The following is a 24973-nucleotide window of genomic DNA, read 5'->3' on the forward strand; positions in this document are numbered from 1 at the left end:
TTAAAGAAGTACTATAGGGTAATCAATAAAATACTTTCAAGCATAAATATATGCTACATTAAAAACGTGCAGAAGCAATGTAAGTTCACTCACACACACACACACACACCCAACAGTGTCCAATTGATGAAGAGTTTGTTCATACATTTTCTGAGTGAATGTTGATGAATATCAAATGCTAAGGTATTTTGATTCCACTAAATACATTTACAAGATGATGTAACTGCTCTATTTTAAAGTGTCTACACTTAGACACTGAAAATTATACCTTTTGCAACTATTTGAACTCTTGATTTTAAAAATTTAGATGTCTATTTAAAATGTGTTCAATACAGTTTTACCAGAATTCTTTCATGTGGACCACTTAAACCAAGATATCAATTTAGTACTACCAATAATGGGAGAAAAATGACATTATATTCCTCTTGATGTGATACAACAGGAAGCACCTATCACTACCCTAGGTAGCATTCTTGCCAAAAAAAAAAAAAGAAACACTAATTACTAATCATGAGCTAGTAGTTAAAGTCAGACTGTAGAATGCTTTACAAAACAGCTAGCTCTTCAAAAATGTCAATGTTGTAAGAAGTCTTCCTCAGAGACTGAAGAGACATAACAACTAAATGAAATGTGTGAGCTTGGAATAAATTCTTTATCCAAAAAAACCAAAACCAAAACAAACAGAAAAACAGACTACAAAGGAAACTATTGTGCCAACTAGAGAAATCTGAATATAAACTATTAGCTAATACAATGTTAAATTTCTTATGCTTTATAATGATATTGTAGTTATACAGAATAAAGTCCCAGTTCTTATAGAGAACATGGTGAATTATTTATAAGTGAAATGTCATTCCCACAATATAATATGCAAATAGTTCAGGAAAAAAAGATATGGAGTGATAAATCAAATGTGTCCAAATTTTAGTTAAGTGTTTGAACCTAGATGAAGAGCATATGACTGTTCATTGTAATATTCTTCCTATTTTTCTGTATAGAGTTGAAATTTTTCCAAACCGAAAGTTTAAAAAAATTCTTTAAAGAGGTACTAAAGCCAAAGTTTCAAGACTGCTGATATACACTGGTAAGCAAAAAAATCCATGAAACAATTCAACAGTGAATGATTCAGGTCCCTCAATGTGTCAGATGATAGATCCTTTCTGCCTTCCATATCATCCCACAAAGGCTATTCACATACAATTCAGTAAAAACTAAAGCCAAATATGATGGTCTCACAGAACTATAATAAGACCAATCTAATTAATTAAGTGGAAGAGCCAGGATTTGAACTCCAAATCCCATGTCTGTTCCTTCACAATATGCTAATTGTTATTACATGGACACATTTTATTGTTATAGGGACAGGTTTGTTTTTGTGACACTCATCATCATTTTTAAAATTACTAAGTAAATCTCTACAAACTTTCTAGATTCTATCAAGGAGAACCAAATGGACTGCTCTGTCCCTTCCCGAAATCAATCCTAGAGAAATTACAGGAGCCACAAGGGAGTGAAGGTTCAAGAACCCAGCCATTCTGACGCCCAGACTCTGTGCATTCCCTGCCTCCCGACACCCACCTCCCACCATCAGACACGAGACGCATTCTATACAGGCTTTTGACACTAATATTTTTATTCAATGATAAGAATTTTCTACTGTAGAGTCTGCTGAGGAATATTTCAGAACCTCTTTTTGTTATAGAACTAACTTGAATTTCAGAGCTGGCTTCACCCTTTACTAGATTTGTATTCTTGGGCAAGTTTCTTAACCTCTCTGAGCCTGCTTCCTTCTCTGTAAAATGGTGATAATAATACTCACCTGTTAAGATTATAAAGATTAATGTAATACATGAGAAATGCTTAGCATAGCACTCAAAATTTTAGCTAAGCAACTAGTGCTGGCAGAAACAGTACTACAATAGCAGCAGCAATAAACATTTTTTTTTAGGGTAGAAATATATTAATAAAATTAACTAGAGGAAGGCTGCTTCTGCTAGTCCTATGGTTAGCTGACCATAAAGCAAGGCTCTGCATTCTAGATGTGCAAATTATGTACACTATTGCTATTCTATTCCTTTTGATTTATTCTTTCTTTTGACTTAACTAATCATGGAATAGCTTTTGATAGCTACATAATGATGTTATTAATATTGTCCAGATTCTGCATATAGTAAAAAGTCACTTACTCTGGTGGAGGCATTTTTGAGGGTTCCACATCCCGTAGGAACTCACACTGAAGAGCCTGCTCTGCAGTGCAGCGCTTACTAGGATCCAAGGCGAGCATGTAATCAAATAAGTCTAGTGCAGCTGCAGGAATACTGGCATGAGAGGATTATAAAAGTCATGCATGTTCTTAGACTCAAGCTTAATGTTGCTTTAGGAGCTTATTTTAAATATTAGCATTTTATAACATGTTTGTGATACTTTATTCCAGTAAGTTCCAAATATTCCTTTAAAGAAATATTTATTTTTACATAATTTTATAATTATTATTCTAAATAATTTGAAATTTGGCAAACAATAGTATATTTTACTGCTCTATGGGCAATTTGCTGTTTTAACATAAATTAAAAACTTAACAGAATAGTTTCCTACAACAAAGTAAAAAACTCAGTTCAAGTATCTTGTAAGCGGTTTCTTTAAAATTTTAAATGGTGTTATTAAACTTCTTTCAGGTAAAGACTAAATCAAACACATAACTCCAAAGCACTGATTTCATAATGATGGTAAAATGGTAATTTGCATGTAGCAAAGGGAACTCAAAATTAAATGACATAGAAGAATTGTGATAGGTCGACCTTAGGTCAACAGAGGCTACAGTGACATTTAGAATTCTCAAGAAATAACTTAAAAAAAAAATCAACACAATATGGATGTTTAAGCATCCCCTTCTTACAAAACAAATTCTTCTCTTAACTTTCGACGGTATTGCTTCTTTGGTTTCATGGTGTTGAAATATGGTAGTTTGATTACATCAGGCCACACTGCAGGACATGGACTTCCACATATACGGCTGAACAACACACAAAAAGAAGTACATCAATATAAACTACACAGAAAAAAATCATACATACAACTGCTATACAAAACATCAACTCATTTTTAAATATACAAATGTTGAAGTCCTGATACAATGTATACTAGTTTCATTAAATATTTTAGTCATCCCAAATCAATTACTTGTTTTAAGAATTCAATTTATTTTCAGTGAATGCTTCTAACACTCCAAACATTCCAACTCCTAGAAAGAAAACCTTCATATCTGCAAAATCAAATCTTAAAAACACAGGCAACATTCAAAATATGTTGAGCATATTTTGAACCAAAATTTAAAATTTTTATGCTAATAAACTGAGGAACTAGAGTTTAGTATATGTCTTTCTCTGGTTTTATAGGTACCTAATCATCACCTCTTATGTATATAATGAAGTTTGCAATAATAGCAGAAAAGATTTCCTACACTGAAGAAGCTAACTGAACTATAGACTGCTGCTGAATTCATCAACAGGAGGACCCTAAAAGTCACATTCCTGAAACATAGAAGTTCTTCAATTTCAGTAGTGCCTCTGATTTCAAGGTATTTAGAAATTTTAACTGCTTTATTCTGTATCTATATCTTGAAATCCCTCATTATTTTTATATTAATTAGTAAGTCTTTGTTATGGTAAACTGAAGAAATGCTATAACAAATAGCTCTAGCTGGTAAACATTTAAAACTAATGTTTTGATAATATGTAAATGAAAAATTGGTTAAATATGCTTGAGTATACTGAATCTCAAGAATAAATGTACATTTTTTTTAAAGAAGATGTTGGGGGTAGGAGTTTATTAATTAATTTATTTATTTTTGCTATGTTGGGTTTTCGTTTCTGTGCGAGGGCTTTCTCTAGTTGTGGCAAGCGGGAGCCACTCTTCATTGCGGTGTGCGGGCCTCTCACTATCGCGGCCTCTCTTGTTGCAGAGCACAGGCTCCAGACGCGCAGGCTCAGTAGTTGTGGCTCACGGGCCTAGTTGCTCCGTGGCATGTGGGATCCTCCCAGACCGGGGCTCAAACCCGTGTCTCCCCTGCATTGGCAGGCAGATTCTCAACCACTGCGCCACCAGGGAAGCCCCATTTTATATAAAATTATCAGCTAGTCTTCATATAGGAAAAGAAAATGTCCATGTATCACTGACTAAAAGTAAAAATATTCCATATATACATAAATATAAATACATGCACCAATGTACATAAGCAAGTGACAACTAAAGTTGCCAGACATCCTTTAGCAGAGCTTAAGAAAACTATGTCAAAACCACTCTCTCACTTTTGTATACTACATAATATACCCAAGTAACTAGATGAATATAATCAATCCCTGGCAGATTTATGTGCACCATGACAGAAGTATAAAATATAATGGAATAAAGAAAATGAAGGATACTTTCAACTACAGAAATACAAGAAAACGTACTCAAGTTAGAGAAGAGGTGCAGAATTTTGCCTACAACTCAAAGGATAAGTAAACAATAGACAGGTGGGAAAGGGAATAAGAGAACTATGTTACTGGCAAAGATTAGTGCATAGGCAAAGTCATGGAAGTAGCAAAGTCTAAACATTTGTGGGAGGAAGACTAAGGAAATCAGTATAGGTGGAATTTAGTGCTAAGGGAGGTTTAGTTGGAAGCATTAGACAGGGGCCATACAATACAGTTTCAAGAGGCAGTCTGCCTAACTATAATGAAGACAGAGTTTGAAAACGAACTTTAGAACTGAATCCTGTCTGTGATATTGGTGAAATTGCATTGCTTAGAATCTGTTGCTCTTTTGTAAAATGGGGATTAATTTTACTTTGGACCTGTGAAATTAAATGAGCTAGCACCTGGCTCATTAATAGCCTTATAATAAAAATCAGTTTCATTACCTCTTAGCTAAACAGTTTTAATTATTTTATGTGTTCTGGGAAGATAGTTGAGTGGGAAAGTTATCTAACTGGTAGCAGCATACAGGACGAAATAGACATTCTAAGACAGGGAAAAGTTTTAGAAATTAGGGAAGCAGACATGACAGCAGTTGATAACTGCATATTGGCAAAATCAGTGCCTGATGGTCAATTAGCTATCCCCAAATCATTTACTGAAGACATTTTGAAATGCATCATATGCTAAATCCCTAAATATCTGAGGTCTGTTTTGAGAATCTATTTTGACTTACTGATTTATCTACTCTGGTGTCAATATCATATGATACCTTTACATTTTTCATAAGACTTACAGGACAAACCCCTCTATCTACTCATTACTCTAATTATTCTTTTCAGTATTTCCTTACAGATGAATTGTAGAATCAATACTGTCACACTCCAAAAGTAAGAGAATCCTGTTGGGATTCCACTGCTGCTCTGAATTTATCAATTTAGAACGGATTGCTATCTTTACAAAGCTTAATATTTCCATTTTTATACTTCCTTTGGTTTTATACAGGCATACCTCATTTTATTGTGCTTTGTAGATTTTTTTTTTTTTTTCAAACTTCAGGTTTGTGGTAACCGTGTGTCAGAAAGTCTATTGGCGCCATTCTGCCAACAGCATTTACTCACTTTGTGTCTCTGTGTCACTTTCTGGTAATTCTCACAGTATTTCAAACCCTTTGGCAAGACTACAACTTGCCAAAGACTCAAATGATGGTTAGTATTTTTAGCAATACAGTATTTTAAAATTAGGGTATACACACATAATGCTACTGCACACCTAACAGACTACAGTATAGTGTAAACATAACTTTATATGCACTGGGAAACCAAAAAATGTGTGTCACTCACTTTATTTTGATATTTGCTTTATTGTGGTAGTCTACAACAAAACCTGCAATATTTCCAAGGTATACTTATAAATTTCTTCAATTAGATCTTGTATATTTCCTTTTATGGGTTTTAGTTTTTGCTTTTTGAATGTGTTCCTATCCCTATTATATTTCCTAAGCAATAACTAGAAGAGTTTTGTTATAGGAAATGGTTGAAATTTGACATAAAAAATTTAGATCGCCATCTGAGAGCCTATGGTTCCTAACATAGTTTTCTTTTAACAGTTGTTTCTTTGAGGCTTTCCAGGTTTATTATCATCACTTATAATCACAATTCATCTATATTTTTTCAAACATGTATTCCTTTTTATCATTATGGTATGCTACATTATGTGGCAATTTCCAAACAATGTTAAAATGCTAATCATGCCACACAATATTAGGTAATTTTGTTTGGTTTCTGATTTTAATGGGAGTACTTTCATTGTTTACCACTGGGAAAGATGATAACTTTTAGCTTGAGAAACACAACACATAGTAAAGATATTCACAGACACATACAAATTCACATATACCTCCTGCTTAGAAAGCATTGATTTATTCCTTTTGACTATGGGTTTTATTTTTGTGGCTTTTAAATTTTAAAAGGATACTTCTTTAGTTCTATCAGTTTGATTTTTAGAAACTCTATTACAATCATCACCTGCATTTTCTTCCCTGAGTTACTAATGTCATGAATTATATTTATGACGTTAGTAAGAGATTTTCGAATTAAGAGATTTTAGAATATTTAGTCATCCATACGTTCAAAAGAGGAATACCACTTGAGCCTAATCAAAGTACTGTTATTTTAGTGTAATGCTGTATTCTACTTTTTAGTTGGTATACATCAGCAGTTTGCAAAAATGGGGTCCAAAGACCACTCGGTGTCCCCTAGACCCTTCAGGGGTCTGGAAGGTCAAAGGTATTATTAAGACATTATTTATACTTTTCAATGTGTTGACTTTGCACTGATGTTATTAAGCCAGTAGTGGGTAAAACTACTGGCACCTTAGCATGACTTGAGGCAGTGGCACCAGACTATTAGCAGTAAATACTCTTCACTACCACATAACCTTGGTGGGGAGAGAGGGGGAGAGTTTCACTTAAGAAGGCACTTGTTGAAGCAGTAAAAATTATTATTATTAAACCCTTATACTTGAGTACATATCTTTTCAATATTCTTAGTAATGAAATAGAAAATACTCATAAAGCACTTCAGTTGCACAACAAAGTGATAGTTATCTTGAGAAGCACTTGTGCAATTATTTGAGTTGCAAGCTGAAGTAGGTGCTTTTTTCATGAACCACCATTTTTACCTGCAAAAACAACTAAAAAACTATGGTCATTCATACTTGGGTATTTGCCAGGCATTTTCTTAACCAGGAACAAAGTCAGCTTATTACTTCAAGGAAGACAACTGCAGCATTTACTGTCAATTATAAAATTCAAGCTTTCAGGAGAAAATCAGAATACTAGAAGACTTATATCTACACCATGAACTTGACAGCTTCAAAATAAATACCTAAAGGCTTTTCTGATGAGATAAGTGGTCATAACAAATACTATATAATGAAATGCTACACTTTAGAAGATTTGCTCAATTCAGTGATCCAATATTATCAAATGACCAATACATAATGTTATAAAATCATCACAGGTAAAAGATCTATTCAGAATGTAAGATAAACCAATGGATTTTAATATATTAGAGTACAAAATCTGTGGTTACAGACTGCACATTACAACTAACCTGTAAAAAGAACTGCCACTTACTGAAGTTTCAAGGAAGAATATGCACAATTATCTGAAAAGACTATTGAAAACAGCATATCACAGATGTTTATCCAGATGTTTAAGCCAGACATTAAATGATTTATAAAAATGTGAAACAATGCTATTCATTTCACCAACACTTATTTTAGTTTGGGAAATATAAACTTTTTACAATTAAAATGTTATGTTAATATATTGTTTTAAAATGAATTAATAAATATTTTTACTTCTCAGTTTTAAATTTCAATACATACAATCAACATAAACAAGCTCCTGGGATCTTTCACAATGTTTAAGAGTATAAAGAAGAGACTGAAAAGATTAAGAAGTACAAGTCTAAAGAAATTTTTATGCTAATGATTTATGAAGGTATACATGCTTCACTTTTGAAAATATGGGAACTGGGCTTCCCTGGTGGTGCAGTGGTTGAGAGTCCGCCTGCCGATGCAGAGGACACAGGTTCGTGCCCCAGTCCGGGAAGATCCCACATGCCGCGGAGCGGCTGGGCCCGTGAGCCATGGCCGCTGAGCCTGCGCGTTCAGAGCCTGTGCTCCGCAACAGGAGAGGCCACAACAGTGAGAGGCCCGTGTATTGCAAAACAAAATAAATAAATTTTTAAAAATTAAAAATAAATAAATAAATAAATTAAAATATGGGAACTTTCCTTCTTTTCCTATATTCTGGAACAACCAAAGCCTATGCCGTTAAAGTTGTAAGAATTTTACCTGTGTAACCTGAGGCTTTGTGTATGTGTGCAGGGAATTCTTCTCATTCCAAATCTACTTTTAATTTCTTCCATGATTGTTTTTTATTCCATAAGCAATATACATTGTGTGATATAAAGGTTCTTTCACTGGCTGCCAGAACACTTAAGAGTTAAAACTGTTACTCTCATATAAAAACATTTTTGCTCTCATTCATCCCTTTTTTTGTACCCACCTATGTTTTTCTCTCTCTTTGCCATTACTTTTAATTCATGCTACTTCTTATCACAAAATTTTTGTAATCTGCCTAACGTATTTTCTGGAACCAGGTAAAGTACAAATAACTTGACCACTGTAGTGTAAAGCTCTTTAAGACAGATTCTCATTAGGATTACCATCCTTGATCCATTTATATGTACCTGTACAATGTAGACCCTAGAACTCATCATTCCTGAGGCTTTAGACTGGGGAAACATTCCAGCATTACTGCAAATAAGATGAGGGGAAGAAGTAAATATGTACTAGGAAACACATTAATTTTTACAATCCTAAGCACATTATTTGTCCTGTTTTACTTGTGAAGAAAGAAACTTATAGCATTATGGAACTTACCCTAAGTCACAAGAGCAGGAAGTACCTGAGCTGGCATTAGAACCCAGGCCTGCAAGATCCCAAAGCCTGCCCCTTTCAATATACTCTGCCACCTCCTTCAAACCAAGGAGACGTGTCTCTTTTACCAGAAACGTCCTTTTTTTCTTCATGTTTTAAAAATAATTAATGCTATAAAATCAAAATTGAAGCATCTTTTTTGTATTATTATAAATATTTGATATCTTACCAAAACCCAAAGACGTTTTGAAACATATAAAGCAGAAAGTAAAACAGTCCCTTCCCTAACCCTCTCACAAGTCCATGTTCAGATTAACAATTCCAGACTCTTTTGACATATTTAATTTGTCTCACCCATGTGGGATCAAACCAAACACAGCCTTCTGTAAAACTGCTCTTTTCACGTGACAGTGTTGCTTTTGCATATCAACATGTCCAGATCTACCATTTCCTTTTTAGTAACTGTACAGTATGCCACTAACTGGATGGCTTGAGCTTTCTTTTTGTTTCCCATACGGTTCCCTAATTGACTTAACATGTCCATAAAATAATCCAAACACATTCATGCCTCAGGATCATGACTCTGCTGTTCACTCAGCTCTCTGCTCAGATGGTACCTATGGGAGAGACTTTCCCTGGCTCCATACACAGCGCTTCCTGCTATCATCTTCTATCCCCTGTGCTCATCACCACCTGATGTATTTTATTAATTTGTTTGTTTTCTCTGTCTCCCCCAACAAGAAAGCAGAAAAAGTTGTGTGCCAGTTACTAGGCACTGGGGATACAATTCCCAACCTCCACTGTATCCTCAGGACTGGTAACAGGTACACAACCAGCAATCAATAAATAATATTCAATTAACTCCCTAATTTGAAATGTCTACTGTATTATATTCTAAGGTCCATACGAACTTTCTTTACTTCTGAATTTCCCATATAATTGCGCTAATTCATCTGTGTATCTTGTGCCAGTACAAAATGGTTTTAGTTACTAAAATTTTGATTTAACATATGATATGCCAAATTGTCCTTCTTTTTAAAGAATTTTCCTAGCTATTTTCAGGTTCAGGCCTCCAGATAAACATTAAAATCAACTGTTGTTTTAAAAAAGTCTTTTGAAATTCTCAAAGGGACTATAATGACTAACATACGATGAACTGCCATCTTAAAAAAAAAGGGGGCGCAGGCAGAACCGAGGGCATGCAGATCCAACAGTGTCTGGTTCAGGTTCTTCTCCCTAAGAATGGCGGCTTCCACAGCGTCCTGGATTTTACCCCACTCATCTTGAGAAGGCTTCCGCGCATCCTGGAGGAGGGCATGGCCACAGCACTGGTTTTGCATTTTCAAGAGACACTGGGCGCCATCACACTTCTCCTTGGCCAACTGGTGAAAAAAGTGGCTCACACCGTCCAGAGTCACATTGCTGCTGCCGAAATAGAAGCCCAGAGAGAGCCGTGTGGCTGATAGGGTCTTGGTGCTCCAGCCGGGTGTCAGGCCTGTGCCTCTGAGGTGGGAGAGCTGAGTTCAGGACACTGGTCCACCAGAGACCTCCTGGCTCCACGTAATATCAAATGGCAAAAGCTCTCCCAGAGATCTCCATCTCAATGTTAAGACCCAGCTCCACTCAACAACCAGCAAGCTACAGGTGCTGGACACCCTATGCCAAACAACTAGCAGGATAGGAACACATCCCCACCCATTAGCAGAGATGCTGCCTAAAATCATAATAAGGTCACAGACACCCCAAAACACACCACCGGATGTGGTCCTGCCCACGAGAAAGACAAGATCCAGCCTCATCCACCAGAACAGAGATACTAGTCCCCTCCACCAGGAAGCCTACACAACCCACTGAACCAACCTTAGCCACTGGGGACAGACACCAGAAACAACAGGAACTGCGAACGTGCAGCCGGCAAAAAGGAGACCGCAAACACAGTAAGATAAGCAAAATGAGAGGACAGAGAAACACACAGCAGATGAAGGAGTAAGGTAAAAATCCACCAGACCTAACAAATGAAGAGGAAATAGGCAGTGTACCTGAAAAAGAATTCAGAATAATGATAGTAAAGATGATCCAAAATCTTGGAAGTAGAATGGAGAAAATACAAGAAACGTTTAACAAGGACCTAGAAGAACTAAAGAGCAAACAAACAGAGATGAACAACACAATAAATGAAATTAAAAATTCTCTAGAAGGGATCAATAGCAGAATAACAGAGGCAGAAGAATGGATAAGTGACCTGGAAGATAAAATAGTGGAAATAACTACTGCAGAGCAGAATAAAGAAAAAAGAATGAAAAGAACTGAGGACAGTCTCAGAGACCTCTGGGACATTAAATATACCAACATTCAAATTATAGGGGTCCCAGAAGAAGAAGAGAAAAAGAAAGGGACTGAGAAAATATTTGAAGAGATTATAGTTGAAAACTTCCCTAATATGGGAAAGGAAATAGTTAATCAAGCCCAGGAAGCACAGAGAGTCCCATACAGGATAAATCTAAGGAGAAACACACCAAGACACATATTAATCAAACTGTCAATAATTAAATACAAAGAAAGGATATTAAAAGCAGCATGGGAAAAACAACAAATAACATACAAGGGAATCCCCAGAAGGTTAACAGCTGATCTTTCGGCAGAAACTGCAAGCCACAAGGGAGTGGCAGGACATATTTAAAGTAATGGAAGGGAAAAACCTACAACCAAGATTATTCTACCCAGCAAGGATCTCATTCAGATTCGACAGAGAAATTAATACCTTTACAGACAAGCAAAAGCTAAGAGAATTCAGCACCACCAAACCAGCTGTACAACAAATGCTAAAGGAACTTCTCTAGGGAGGAAACACAAGAGAAGGAAAGACCTACAATAACAAACCCAAAACAATTAAAAAAATGGTAACAGGATGATACATATCGATAATTACCTTAAATGTAAATGGATTAAATGCTCCCACCAAAAGACACAGACTGGCTGAATGGATGCAAAAACAAGACCCATATATATATACTATCTACAAGAGACCCACTTCAGACCTAGGGACACAAAGAGACTGAAAGTGAGGGGATGGAAAAAGATATTGCATGCAAATGGAAATCAAAAGAAAGCTGGAGTAGCAATTCTCATATCAGACAAAACAGACTTTAAAATAAAGACTATTACAAGAGACAAAAAAGAACACTACATAATGATCAAGGGATCAATCCAAGAAGAAGATATAACAATTGTAAATATTTATGCACCCAACATAGGAGCACCTCAATACATAAGGCAAATGCTAACAGCCATAAAAGGGGAAATTGACAGTAACACAATCACAGTAGGGGAGTGTAACACCCCACTTTCACCAATGGACAGATCATCCGAAATGAAAATAAATAAGGAAACACAAGCTTTAAATGACACATTAAACAAGATGGACTTAATGGATATTTATAGGACATTCCATCCAAAAACAACAGAATACACTTTCTTCTCAAGTGCTCATGGAACATTCTCCAGGATAGATCATATCTTGGGTCACAAAGCAAGCCTTGGTAAATTTAAGAAAACTGAAATCGTATCAAGTATCTTTCCCGACCACAATGCTATGAGACTAGATATCAATTACAGGAAAAAAATCTGTAAAAAATACAAACACATGGAGGCTAAACAATACACTACTTAATAACCAAGAGGTCACTGAAGGAATCAAAGAGGAAATCAAAAAATACCTAGAAACAAATGACAATGAAAACATGATGACCCAAAACCTATGGGATTCAGCAAAAGCAGTTCTAAGAGGGAAATTTATAGCAATACAATCCTACCTCAAGAAACAAGAAACATCTCGAATAAACAACCTAAACTTACACCTAAAGCAATTAGAGAAAGAAGAACAAAAAACCCCAAAGTTAGCAGAAGGAAAGAAATCATAAAGATCAGATCAGAAATAGAGGAAAAAGAAATGAAGGAAACAATAGCAAAGTCAATAAAATTAAAAGCTGGTTCTTTGAGAACATAAACAAAATTGATAAACCATTAGCCAGACTCATCAAGAAAAAAAGAGAGAAGGCTCAAATCAATAGAATTAGAAATGAAAAAGGAGAAGTAAAACTGACACTGCAGAAATAAAAAGGATCATGAGAGATTACTAAGAGCAACTATATGCCAATAAAATGGACAACCTGGTAGAAATGGATACATTTTTAGAAAAGCACAACCTTTTGAAATGAACCAGGAGAAATAGAAAATAGGAACAGACCAATCACAAGCACTGAAATTGAAACTGTGATTTCAAACCTTCCAACAAACAAAAGTCCAGGACCAGATGGCTTCACAGGTGAATTCTATCAAACATTTAAAGAAGAGCTAACACCTATCCTTCTCAAACGCTTCCAAAATACAGTAGAGGGAGGAACACTCCCCAACTCATTCTACGAGGCCACCATCACCCTGATACCACAACCAGACAAAGATGTCACAAAGAAAGAAAACTATAGGCCAATATCACTGATGAACATAGATGCAAAAATCCTCAACAAAATACTAGCAAGCAGAATCCAACAGCACATTAAAAGGATCATACACCATGATCAAGTGGGGTTTATCCCAGGAATGCAAGGATTCTTCAATATACGCAAATCAATCAGTGTAATACACCGCATTAACAAATTGAAGGATTAAAAACCATATGATCATCTCTGTAGATGGAGTAAAAGTTTTCGATAAAATTCAACACCCATTTATGATAAAAACCCTCCAGAAAGTAGGCATAGAGGGAACTTTCCTCAACATAATAAAGGCCATATATGACAAACCCACAGCCAACATCGTTCTCAATGGTGAAAAACTGAAACCATTTCCACTAAGATCAGGAAGACAAGGTTGCCCACTCTCACCACTATTATTCAACATAGTTTTGGAAGTTTTAGCCACAGCAATCAGAGAAGAAAAAGAAATAAAAGGTATCCAAATCAGAAAAGAAGTAAAACGGTCACTGTTTGCAGATGACATGATACTATACATAGAGAATCCTAAAGATGCTACCAGAAAACTACTAGAGCCAATCAATGAAGTTGGTAAAGTTGCAGGATACAAAACTAATGCACAGAAATCTCTTGCATTCCTATACACTGATGATGAAAAACCTGAAAGAGAAATTAAGGAAACACTCTCATTTACCACTGCAACAAAAAGAATAAAATACCTAGGAATAAACCGACCTAAGGAGACAAAAGACCGGTATGCAGAAAACTATAAGACACTCATGAAAGAAATTAAAGATGACATAAACAGATGGAGAGATATACCGTGTTCTTGGATTGGAAGAATCAACATTGTGAAAATGACTATACTACCCAAAGCAATCTACGGATTCAATGCAATCCCTATCAAACTACCAACGGCATTTTTCACAGAACTAGAACAACAAATTTCACCATTTGTATGGAAACACGAAAGACCCCGACTACCCAAAGCAATCTTGAGAAAAAAACGGAGCTGGAGGAATCGGGCTCCCTAACTTCATACTACACCACAAAGCTACAGTAATCAAGACAGTATGGTACTGGCACAAAAACAGAAACATAGATCAACGGAACAGGATAGAAAGCCCAGAGATAAACCCACACACATAAGGTCACCTTATTTTTGACAAAGGAGGCAAGAATATACAATGGAGAAAAGACAGTCTCTTCAATAAGTGGTGCTGGGAACACTGGACAGCTACATGTAAAAGAATGAAATTAGAACACTCCCTAACACCATACACAAAAATAAACTCTAAATGGATTAAAGACCTAAATGTAAGGCCAGACACTATAAAACTCTTAGAGGAAAACATAGGCAGAACACTCTATGACATACATCACAGCAAGATTCTTTTTGACCCACCTCCTAGAGAAAGGGAAATAAAAACAAAAATAAACAAACGGGACCTAATGAAACTTAAAAAGCTTTTGCACAGCAAAGGAAACCATAAAGAAGATGAAAAGACAACCCTCAGAATGGGAGAAAATATTTGCAAATGAAGCATCTGACAAAGGACTAATCTCCAAAATTTACAAGCAGCTCATGCAGCTCAATATAAAAAAACAAACAACCCAATCCAAAAATGGGCAGAAGACCTAATCAGACATTTCTCCAAAGAAGACATACAGACTACCAACAAACACATGAAAGAATGCTCAACATCACTAATCATTAGAGAAATGCAAATCAAAACTACAATGAGGTATCACCTCACACAGTCAGAATGGGCCATCATCAAAAAATCTACAAACAATGAATGCTGGAGAGGGTGTGGAGAAAAAGGAACCCTCTTGCACTGTTGGTGGGAATGTAAATTGATACAGCCACTATGGAGAACAGTATGGAGGTTCCTTAAAAAACTACAAAGAGAAATACCATACGACCCAGCAATCCCACTACTGGGCATATACCCTGAGAAAACCATAATTCAAAAAGAGTCATGTACCAAAATGTTCATTGCAGCTCTATTTACAATAGCCAGGACATGGAAGCAACCTAAGTGTCCATCGACAGATGAATGGATAAAGAAGATGTGGCACATATATACAATGGAATATTACTCAGCCATAAAAAGAAACGAAATGGAGTTATTTGTAGTGAGGTGGATGGTCCTAGAGTCTGTCATACAGAGTGAAGTCAGTCAGAAAGAGAAAAACAAATACCATATGGTAACACATATATATGGAATCTACAGGAAAAAAACAGTTATGAAGAACGAAGGGTCAGGACAGGAACAAAGACGCAGATGTAGAGAATGGACTTGAGGGCACAGGGAGGGGAAAAGGTATGCTGGGATGAAGTGAGAGAGTGGCATGGACTTATATATACTACCAAAATAGATAGCTAGTGGGAAGCAGCCGCATAGCACAGGGAGATCAGCTCGGTGCTTTGTGACCACCTAGAGGGGTAGGATAGGGAGGGTGGGAGGGAGACGCAAGAGGGAGGAGATATGGGGATATATGTATATGCACAGCTGATTCACTTTGTTATAAAGCAGAAACTAACACACAATTGTAAAGCAATTATACTCCAATAAAGATGTTTTAAAAAAAGGCTTCCTAGCCAAAAACAAGATATGCCTCTCCAACACTTATTCAAATCTTCTTTACAATTTTAGGTGAAACATTATAGTTTTCAGTATTCCTAGAGTATATACGGTGGTGGTTTTGTTAAACATGCTCTCCATTCCCTATGTTTCTAACTGGTTATTATTGGTACATAGTCTTTAAAAGCTCTTGCTTTAGAATATATGTATTAGTATATAATATATATTAGTATGCTGTGTGTATATACATACATACTCTCTCTCTCTCTCACACACACACACACACACATATGTGTGTATATACACACAGATTCTTAACACTTGCCATTTTACCAAATTTTTTATTCAAGGAATTTCAGGTCATTTCCTTGCACGCTGCATGTATGCAATGCTATCAGATACAAATTATGATAGTATACCTCTTATTGGGTTCACTTTTCTAACACTACTAGTTAACTAGTTAGTGCTTCTAAAACACTCTTAAAATAATGATACTGCTAGTCAATTTTTTCTCATTCTTGCCTTTACTTCCAGTATTTCACCACTAAATAATATCTAGTCCGTTTGTGATACATATTTTATTGTGTTAAAGAAATATGCCTCTACACTTAATTAGCAGTTTATAATTTCAGCAAATGCCTATTCAACACTATCAAGATAGACATATTATTTTACATCTATTAAAATGATGAATTATAATAATGGAATTCCTAAAACTAAAACATTCTTGTATTCTTAGGATGACCCTAATTGACTCTGCAAGTTAATTTTTAATAAAACATTACATACTACTGGCTAATTACTCCTTTTAGAAATTTTGTATTAATATTCTGCAGAAATTTTTCATGCTGTCTTTGTTAATTCTTGATGTTTGTGTCATACCAACTAAAAGTTCCAGGAAGTTTTATTTACTACATAGTATAGAGAATTGGTTATAAGTTTAGATAGTAAGGTAAAACTATCTAGATTCAAATCTCAATTTTGCCACTTGCTAGTTGTATGACTCTGAACAAATTCTTCACCTCTGTAAGGTTCAGTTTTCTTAACTATAAAAACAACACACAACTTAACTGAAGTAATTCAGGTGAAATTCCTAGAACAATGCTTGTATCATGTATAAACTAAATAAATACTAACATCATTAATAGAAACCCTAGTATTAAATACAATTAGGAACAATAGTTGGCTAACTGAAAAAGTGGGTTAGAGAAAATCATTACCAAAAAAAAAAAAGAAAAAGAAAGATACACAGATACATGATTTAAACATTTTATTTTAACTAAAAATGTATAAATGTGCATTTATTTCCCAACTTTCTGACATAGGGCCATGGCCTTCTCTTTCATCAGAGGACTCACTGAATGGAATTCTACATTAGCCAACTCTGTTAAGTCTTTGCAAAGCACTGCATCTGTCTATAGTTAATTAAACAACATATGTACAATAATAAAATGTTTGTATACAAAATGGGAAACAACTACCTCTTGGTCGTCATACTCTTCAACTGGTGGAATAAATACCTAGTCTTACTATAGAGTGGTAATCTACTAGCTGCAAATATTCAGCTTGCTATGTTATCAAGCTAGTATTATTTACAGATGGAATGTAGAGCAACAATTAGTCCAATGAGTCTGCTGAAGGGAAGCTTCACAGTACATGGGTATGTATGTGCCTTATACCAGTATCTTCCCTAAAAATTCTCATCCATATTTTGAAACACTCATGCAAATCTTACAAGTTGCAATTTAATATTATTATATATGAAAACCAAAGCTCTTTTATAAAAAAGAAACTTATTTAAAATATTAGATAAAGAGAAAGATGATTAACACGTAAGTCCTATGACCTAGGCCCTATAATAGGCTCCAAATAATGAAGACCTATGCTAGTGAGTACATGGATGTATTTTGGTGTGTCTGCATACACATATACATATAAACACATGTGCATATACATATGTAAAAGAGTATTTCTTTAAAAAATCCCCAAACATTAATTCTTCCATACTGCCACACTCCGGAAAAAACAGAATCTACCATTCATTCTCTCCCCCCTCATATTTACTCCTCCTTCCCAGTCTTATCTTTAGGAACTCAAACACATTAATCTAATCACAAAATATCTAGGGACTTCAAGATCCTTAGTTTTACTAGAACAATTATCAAAGTGCCTGCGTTCTAGTTTCTCCTCCATTCAGCAATCATCAGCCTTCAACAGAAACATGATGTTCTCCTAGAAACACAAGCGTGAAAAAATTTTAATTTCCTACAGATATTACAAATATTAAAATCACAAGCTTACCTTATTAATTCTAGTTGTGCAAGCTCCTGATTTGCTTGAAATATAGGTTTTTTAGTGAAGAGTTCACCAAGGATACATCTAATGGGAAAAATATCCACCATTACCAAATGGTATGATTTTACTTCACTAACAAGTTTCAAGTAAATTAACCAGTCAATAAGCCTATCTTACCCACAGCTCCATACATCAATAGCTGGTGTGTATCTTTCTTCTCCCAACAGCAGTTCAGGTGGACGGTACCATAAAGTGATGACCTTGTTAGTATATGGACGACTAAAAAACACAGAAAGCACTCTTTAGAGTTAGCATGTGTTAGAATAAGAGAAATTCTTTTAAGAAATATTATTTTGGCTAATCAAAGCAATCCTACAATCCTAACTAAAACTACTTTCATCTGCCTACAGACATGCTATGTCATCTAATACATGATCATAAAATACATCTGAAAGCAATGTGATTACCTGAAAAATTCCCTTAATATATAAAAATTAAAAGTTGTTGGCTTGTTTTAACTGTAATACGGTCAAAGAAAGATCTTTATATCAACTGTTGGCATTGATGATTTTGACCAAATCTGGCAAATCACTAATGTATGGCAAGATACAGTTCAAACTGTAACCACCACCTAACAAAAGTTTTCAACTGGGCATATCTTTCCTTGGCAATATTTCATTGATTTTAACCCACTTTGGTATGTGAATAGAAAGTATAGAAATGTAGACTGTAGTAGTTTGGGTCTACTCTGCCAGGAACCACTAGTGATAGGTAAGATACTTTATCAGATGATTCCTTTGTCACCTTCTAACAATGAGGACATATATATACATATACTACTACCACTTTGTCATAGAAGATATTATCTAGTAAGCTGTATAAGTGTTCTTATACCCACACACTAAGCCCAGAACAATGTTGGGCATAGGGCAGACCTTTTACTGTATATGGCCCTGCAACTTTAGGTGACATACATGAATTAGCTGGGTGGGGGAACAAAGTCGGAGAAAATTATGATAAGTAGTTTTCTAAAACATTTCAAAGGTCTATGAGCATGTGAAACGTATGGTCTTGCTACTAAGGTACAACTAGGTATCTACAGTCTCAAGAAAAATGTTTAAATTAATGTAAATCTGTCAGTAAATAGTTAATTTTTTATCTTTTTATGTTTAGAAATATTTTTAAATATATTTTTAAAAAATAAAAGTCTGCTGTATTATGTGGAGAAATTACACAAATTAAGGTTAGTAAATTTTATATTTAAATAAAAGATTATTTTATATGTGTGTTAAAAAGAAACAACAGATCCAAAATGGAGTTACTTGTGTTAACTCCCACACCAGCAAACCAAGACTTACTACCTAACCTAACTGTAGATTCAGCCCCTCCCAGGAAAGGCATCTTAACAAATTGGTCTGGAATTTCCTGGTCAGCACTAGCGAGGTCACCTGCCACACAGACCCCTCCCATCCCTTAAAGGAAAGTGACCTTGCCAATCTGCTTTCTGCTAGTATAACTTTCTTGTCCCTGCCCCCTTCTGCCTTTAAAAACCTTCCATTTTGTATAGCTCCTCAGAGATCCCTTCTACTTACTAGATGGGATGTGGCCTGATTCAGGAAGTGTTTAATAAAACCAATTAGATCTTCGAATTTACTCAGTTGAATTTTGATTTTTAACCGTATTATATATCAATTTCTAGGCAACATTTAGAACACAGTCATCTTTAGCAGTTAAAATTAGATTAGTTCACGTTTTCATTAACTCTCATCAAATTCAGAAGTGAAAATATTTAGTACATTTTCAAAAATGATTAAACACAGAACTAGATGAACTATACTTCTAGGTGTACAGCAAAAGTACTTAATGTATACCAATTAATAGCTTTTCCAAATATATCCAAATGCTCAGTTTCTGTCAGAAGAAAAGTAAGAACTACGTAAAGACTTGAAACATTCAACAGTAAAATTTGACATAGACAGCTCAATTTTAAAACACTAACATAATCTCTAAATTGTGGAAACTCTTTCATTTATGAAGTAAATAAATATTCAAACTGATATATATTTTTTGTAAAACAAAGTACCATCCCAACATTTCTCTTTACAATCAATGAAATATCAACAGAATAAAGATCAAAGATTATCTGCTCAGTAATAGATTCCAACACTTTGCCCTTCAGGGGAGGTGTGACATGGTTACGGTCTTCCCTACCCTACACACCACAAGCAGTGCTGTATTCCTAACAAAGCGAGCACTGCCTTAAGGGTATATCCCTAGGCTGGCAGGCAGCTCAGCCTCCTGTCTGGTCTGAATAGGTAAAAGGCAAACAGATGATCGGAGCAAGATTTTAGGCCCTTGAAGTATTTGGAGATTCTGGATAAATCCAAATTAAAATTCACAAACCACAGTTGATAACTCTGTTAAAGACCATTCTAAGAAATGAAAAAAAAAAATCATATAATAGGAAGTACCTAAATTAGCTTTAAAATGCTTCACTTTTCCAACAATACATAAAGTCTACACATTTCTTTTAGAGCATAACATATTCTTGAGAAAAACATGGAAAGAGTTCAACTAGCTAAATTCATCGTATGCCCAAATGCCATGTCTCCTTCAGAATCCACTAGGTAAACACCTACCAAAACTACAAAAGAAATTTGGGACCTATTTTTAACACCAACCCAACTTCTAAGGTCAAAAACCCAGGAGTCATCCTTGTTTCCTTTTTCCTTCAAATCTCACATCTAATCTATCAACAACTTCTGTCAACTCTACATCCAAATAGGTCCTAAATGCAACCATTTCCCACGATTTCAAGGAAATCTGAGCCACTACCAACTTTTAGTCGGAGCCACTATTATCTTTTTTCTGGTACTACTGCAACAGTCTCTTAACTAGTTTCCTGGCCTTGATCTCTAGATTTCCTCCCCCACTTTTAAGTTTTTTAAGCATAAAACCAAGTCATATCAGTTAGTTGCTTAAACTGTCCAGTGATCTCCCACTGCAACTAAATAAAATTTATACTTTACCTCAGGTGATAAGACTATACACTGGAGTATCTCACTTCCTATTTTTACACTGGGCAACATCTTGGCCCCCTTAAACTTTCCAAGTCTGTTTCCAGGCCTTGCAGTTGCTGAGTTCCTTCTACTTGGAATGTTATCTGCCTAGGTCTTCATTAAGTTATCCTCTTCTCATCACTCAGGTCTTAGCTCAATTTTACTTCTCAAAGAATTCTATCCTGGGCTTCCCTGGTGGCGCAGTGGTTGAGAGTCCGCCTGCCGATGCAGGGGACGTGGGTTCGTGCCCCGGTCTGGGAAGATCCCACATGCCGCAGAGCGGCTGGGCCCGTGAGCCATGGCCGCTGAGCCTGCGCGTCCGGAGCCTGTGCTCCACAACGGGAGAGACCAACAACAGTGAGAGGCCCGCGTACTGCAAAAAAAAAAAAAGAGTTCTATCCTACCTGCCTTAGCCAAAATTAGCCAAGCAGCCACCCCCAAGCTCATAGTGTCCCTACAGACACTATTTTATTTGCTTTGTAGCACTTGGTACTTTAAATTCTTTCCTCTATCCAACAGGTTCTCGTTGTCTACCTTCTTTCATGACTATGTAATGAGACCAGGGATTGATCTGTCTTTCTTATCTCTACTACGCAGCCAACAGGTATTATACCTAGGTCAGTGTCTGGCATACAGTAAGTACTTGGCAATATTTTTAATCAACTGATTTATGCCATAACTACATAACAATAAACACAGTCTTTTTCCTCATGCCCTTTCCCCATTCCCTTCTAATTTTACCCTACTTTCCTCCTTTTGATTTTTTTCAGAAAAATAGCTTAAATTTCTGTACCATAACATTGCTAAAGAAAAACGTAAGTAATTTTTTTCCAGTTGACGTTACCTTAGGATCACTTGCACATTCTTATTACACATGCAAATTTAGAAGTCTTAGAAGTACCTGTATTTTAACATATCCAAAAGGAAATTTATTATCTTCTGCCGTAAACCTGCTTCCCGTTTCCTGTCTCAGCAAACGGCATCACAGTTTATGGCAGAGACTGCTAAGCTGTCTTCTAAAATCTGTTCTTCCTTTCTTCAATGGGAGCTGCCCACCTACACTACATTTCCCACCCTCACTGCAGTTAGGTGTGGCCACATGACCAAGTTCTCGCCAATGGAACGTGAACACAGGTGCCATTTCTTGGCCTGGCTCATAACACCCCTCCCTCCTCTTTTCTAGCTTCTAGCTGACAGACATGGTGATAGACTTGGAAAGCATGTGAAGAAAGGCAGCAAATCTTCCAATCTGGATCCTTAAATGACTGTATGAAGCAGAGTCACCATTTGATCAAACAATATGGTGAAATATTCTCATTTGTGCAGCAAGGTAAAGTAACAACTGCTCCAGATTACTGAGTGAGAAATATAAACTTCTTATTCTTTAAGCCACTGAATTTTGAGGTTCTCCTTGTTGTAAGTTTAGCTTCTCCTAATTAATAAACCATTTATGCAATTCCTTAAGCAGCAATCTTACTGTAGGGGTAAAGGCAGGATGTGTCTACCAACACAACAGTCAACCATCAAGTTCTAACTATTCTATATCTTATGATATAATTCATCTCCAACTTTCCAACACCTATGCCCATTGCCTAGTTAAAGCCATAATTATCCTACCTAGGTTTTGTTTTGTTTTTTTTTAATAATCACTACTTTTTTTTTTTGATGTGGACCATTTTTAAAGTCTTTATTGAATTTGCTTCTCTTTTATGTTTTGGTTTTTTGGCCACAAGGCATGTGGGATCTTAGCTCCCCGACCAAGGATCAAACCCGCACCCCCTGCAATAGAAGGCGAAGTCTTAACCGCTGGACTGCCAGGGAAGTAAGTCCCCCATATCCTACCTAGGTTTATTGCAACCCCTGTCTAATTGACTGCCCTTGCTTGCAGACTTACAAGGTCAATCTACTTTCCAAAGTGCAGTCAAAGTGATAGTATAAAATAAAATGCCAATGTTTACACCTTCAATACACACTGCTGCCTCTGGGAGAATATCCACACAAGACTTACAAACTTATTACTTGGTTCTTGCTCTGCCTACACTGAACTATCAGTTCCCTGAGAAGGCTTAGCAAATGCTCATTTTCCAGAGCTAGGACATAGAGCCAGGGAGAGAACAGAGCTGGCAAAAAAACTTTCAAGAAGATAGTGGTGCTGTAATTATGTTTTAAATGTTTTAAATGAACATTTTAAATAAGCTTTTTTTTTTTTTTGCGGTACGCGGGCCTCTCACTGTTGCGGCCTCTCCCGTTGCGGAGCACAGGCTCCGGACGCGCAGGCTCAGCGGCCATGGCTCACGGGCCCAGCCGCTGCGCGGCACGTGGGATCCTCCCGGATCGGGGCACGAACCCGTGTCCCCCGCATCGGCAGGCGGACTCTCAACCAGTGCGCCACCAGGGAAGCCCTAAATAAGCTTTTTAATGTACTTTTCAAAGTTAACACTGACAAAAGACAATGAAAATGATTGTTTTATTAAAGTCAAGGAAAAGCTCATGATAATTTACTCAAAAATTTTACAAAATAGGTGCCATACCTCACTTTTTACCTTAGTGCTTAATGAGGAGAAAGCCAACACTGAGAAAGTATGCAGACAGAAGGACTTTAATCATAAAAGAAAATTCCAAGGTGGGTGGAGTTAGCAGAGAATAAAGCCAATCTCAAACCACCCAATTCAATATTCATTTATAGTATTATGAAGAAAATATTCCATGGTATGATTCGGTTGTTGTGTTTACCAATGTAAAGACAGAAGTATAAGACACTGAAACTGTTTTTTTTTTTTTTTTTTTTTAGAAGATGTTGGGGGTAGGAGTTTATTAATTTATTTATTTATTTTTGCTGTGTTGGGTCTTCGTTTCTGTGCAAGGGCTTCCTCTAGTTGTGGCAAGTGGGGGCCACTCTTCATCGTGGTGCGTGGGCCTCTCACTATCGCGGCCTCTCTTGTTGCGGAGCACAGGCTCCAGACACGCAGGCTCAGTAGTTGTGGCTCACGGGCCTAGTTGCTCCGCAGCATGTGGGATCCTCCCAGACCAGGGCTCAAACCCGTGTCCCCTGCATTAGCAGGCAGATTCTCAACCGCTGCGCCACCAGAGAAGCCCTGAAACTGTTTTGAAACTAGGACATTTAAATCCCAAGAAAACTAAAGTACCGATGTAATAATGAAAATCGATCATCCGAAGTTACACAAATAAATAAAATCCAGAATCCTCAAAATTGAACATTTAGGACTTGGGCTACTAGGTTTGGCTACCCACTGTCAACATCCTAAAGACGGTCTTGTTTACATCACAAAGAGAAAACACAAACTGATGTGATATCACACATGCGAAGTTTTTTTTCTTTCACGGACTAAAAAAAAAAACTACATTATTGAGATACCTACCCAGTCTTTTCACAAAAAAACATGCATCCCTACTAAAAAAGAAACAGGATGGAAAAACATATAGTGAGGTTCTTAGGTGTTACAGAATAAATTAATACTTTAAAAAGAAAACCCTAAAAATAGAAAAAGAACCACTCCAATTTATTCCCACAATTAAAATTAAATCCCAAGCAATAATTCCATAACCTAGCAAAACACACACACATAAAATCCCTCTGACATTAAATTAGAAAAAGAAAACAGTAACTCCAACAAGCTGTTCCTCTTGGA

At 36.2% G+C, this 24973-nt stretch overlaps 1 protein-coding gene and 1 long non-coding RNA gene across 3 annotated transcripts in view; one reads left to right on the plus strand and one right to left on the minus strand.

The window, feature by feature from the left end:
* CDK13 (cyclin dependent kinase 13) overlaps nucleotides 1–24973 on the minus strand; it is a 110357-nt gene that overhangs the window by 11176 nt on the left and 74208 nt on the right. For both annotated transcript variants that reach the window (XM_067745858.1, XM_067745856.1), the window contains exons 8-11: nucleotides 18442–18543; nucleotides 18271–18348; nucleotides 2897–3013; nucleotides 2187–2318 (exon numbers count right to left, since the gene is read on the minus strand). In XM_067745858.1, the coding sequence (XP_067601959.1) occupies nucleotides 2187–2318; nucleotides 2897–3013; nucleotides 18271–18348; nucleotides 18442–18543 (429 nt within the window). The remainder of the gene's footprint in view (nucleotides 1–2186; nucleotides 2319–2896; nucleotides 3014–18270; nucleotides 18349–18441; nucleotides 18544–24973) is intronic.
* Nucleotides 3233–22990, plus strand: LOC137228848 (uncharacterized). The gene is made up of 3 exons (XR_010945380.1): nucleotides 3233–3577; nucleotides 21843–21940; nucleotides 22507–22990. It is a non-coding gene; the product is annotated as an uncharacterized lncRNA (long non-coding RNA).

The sequence above is a fragment of the Pseudorca crassidens genome, chromosome 8 (genome assembly GCF_039906515.1).
Source record: "Pseudorca crassidens isolate mPseCra1 chromosome 8, mPseCra1.hap1, whole genome shotgun sequence".
Lineage (NCBI taxonomy): Eukaryota > Metazoa > Chordata > Mammalia > Artiodactyla > Delphinidae > Pseudorca > Pseudorca crassidens.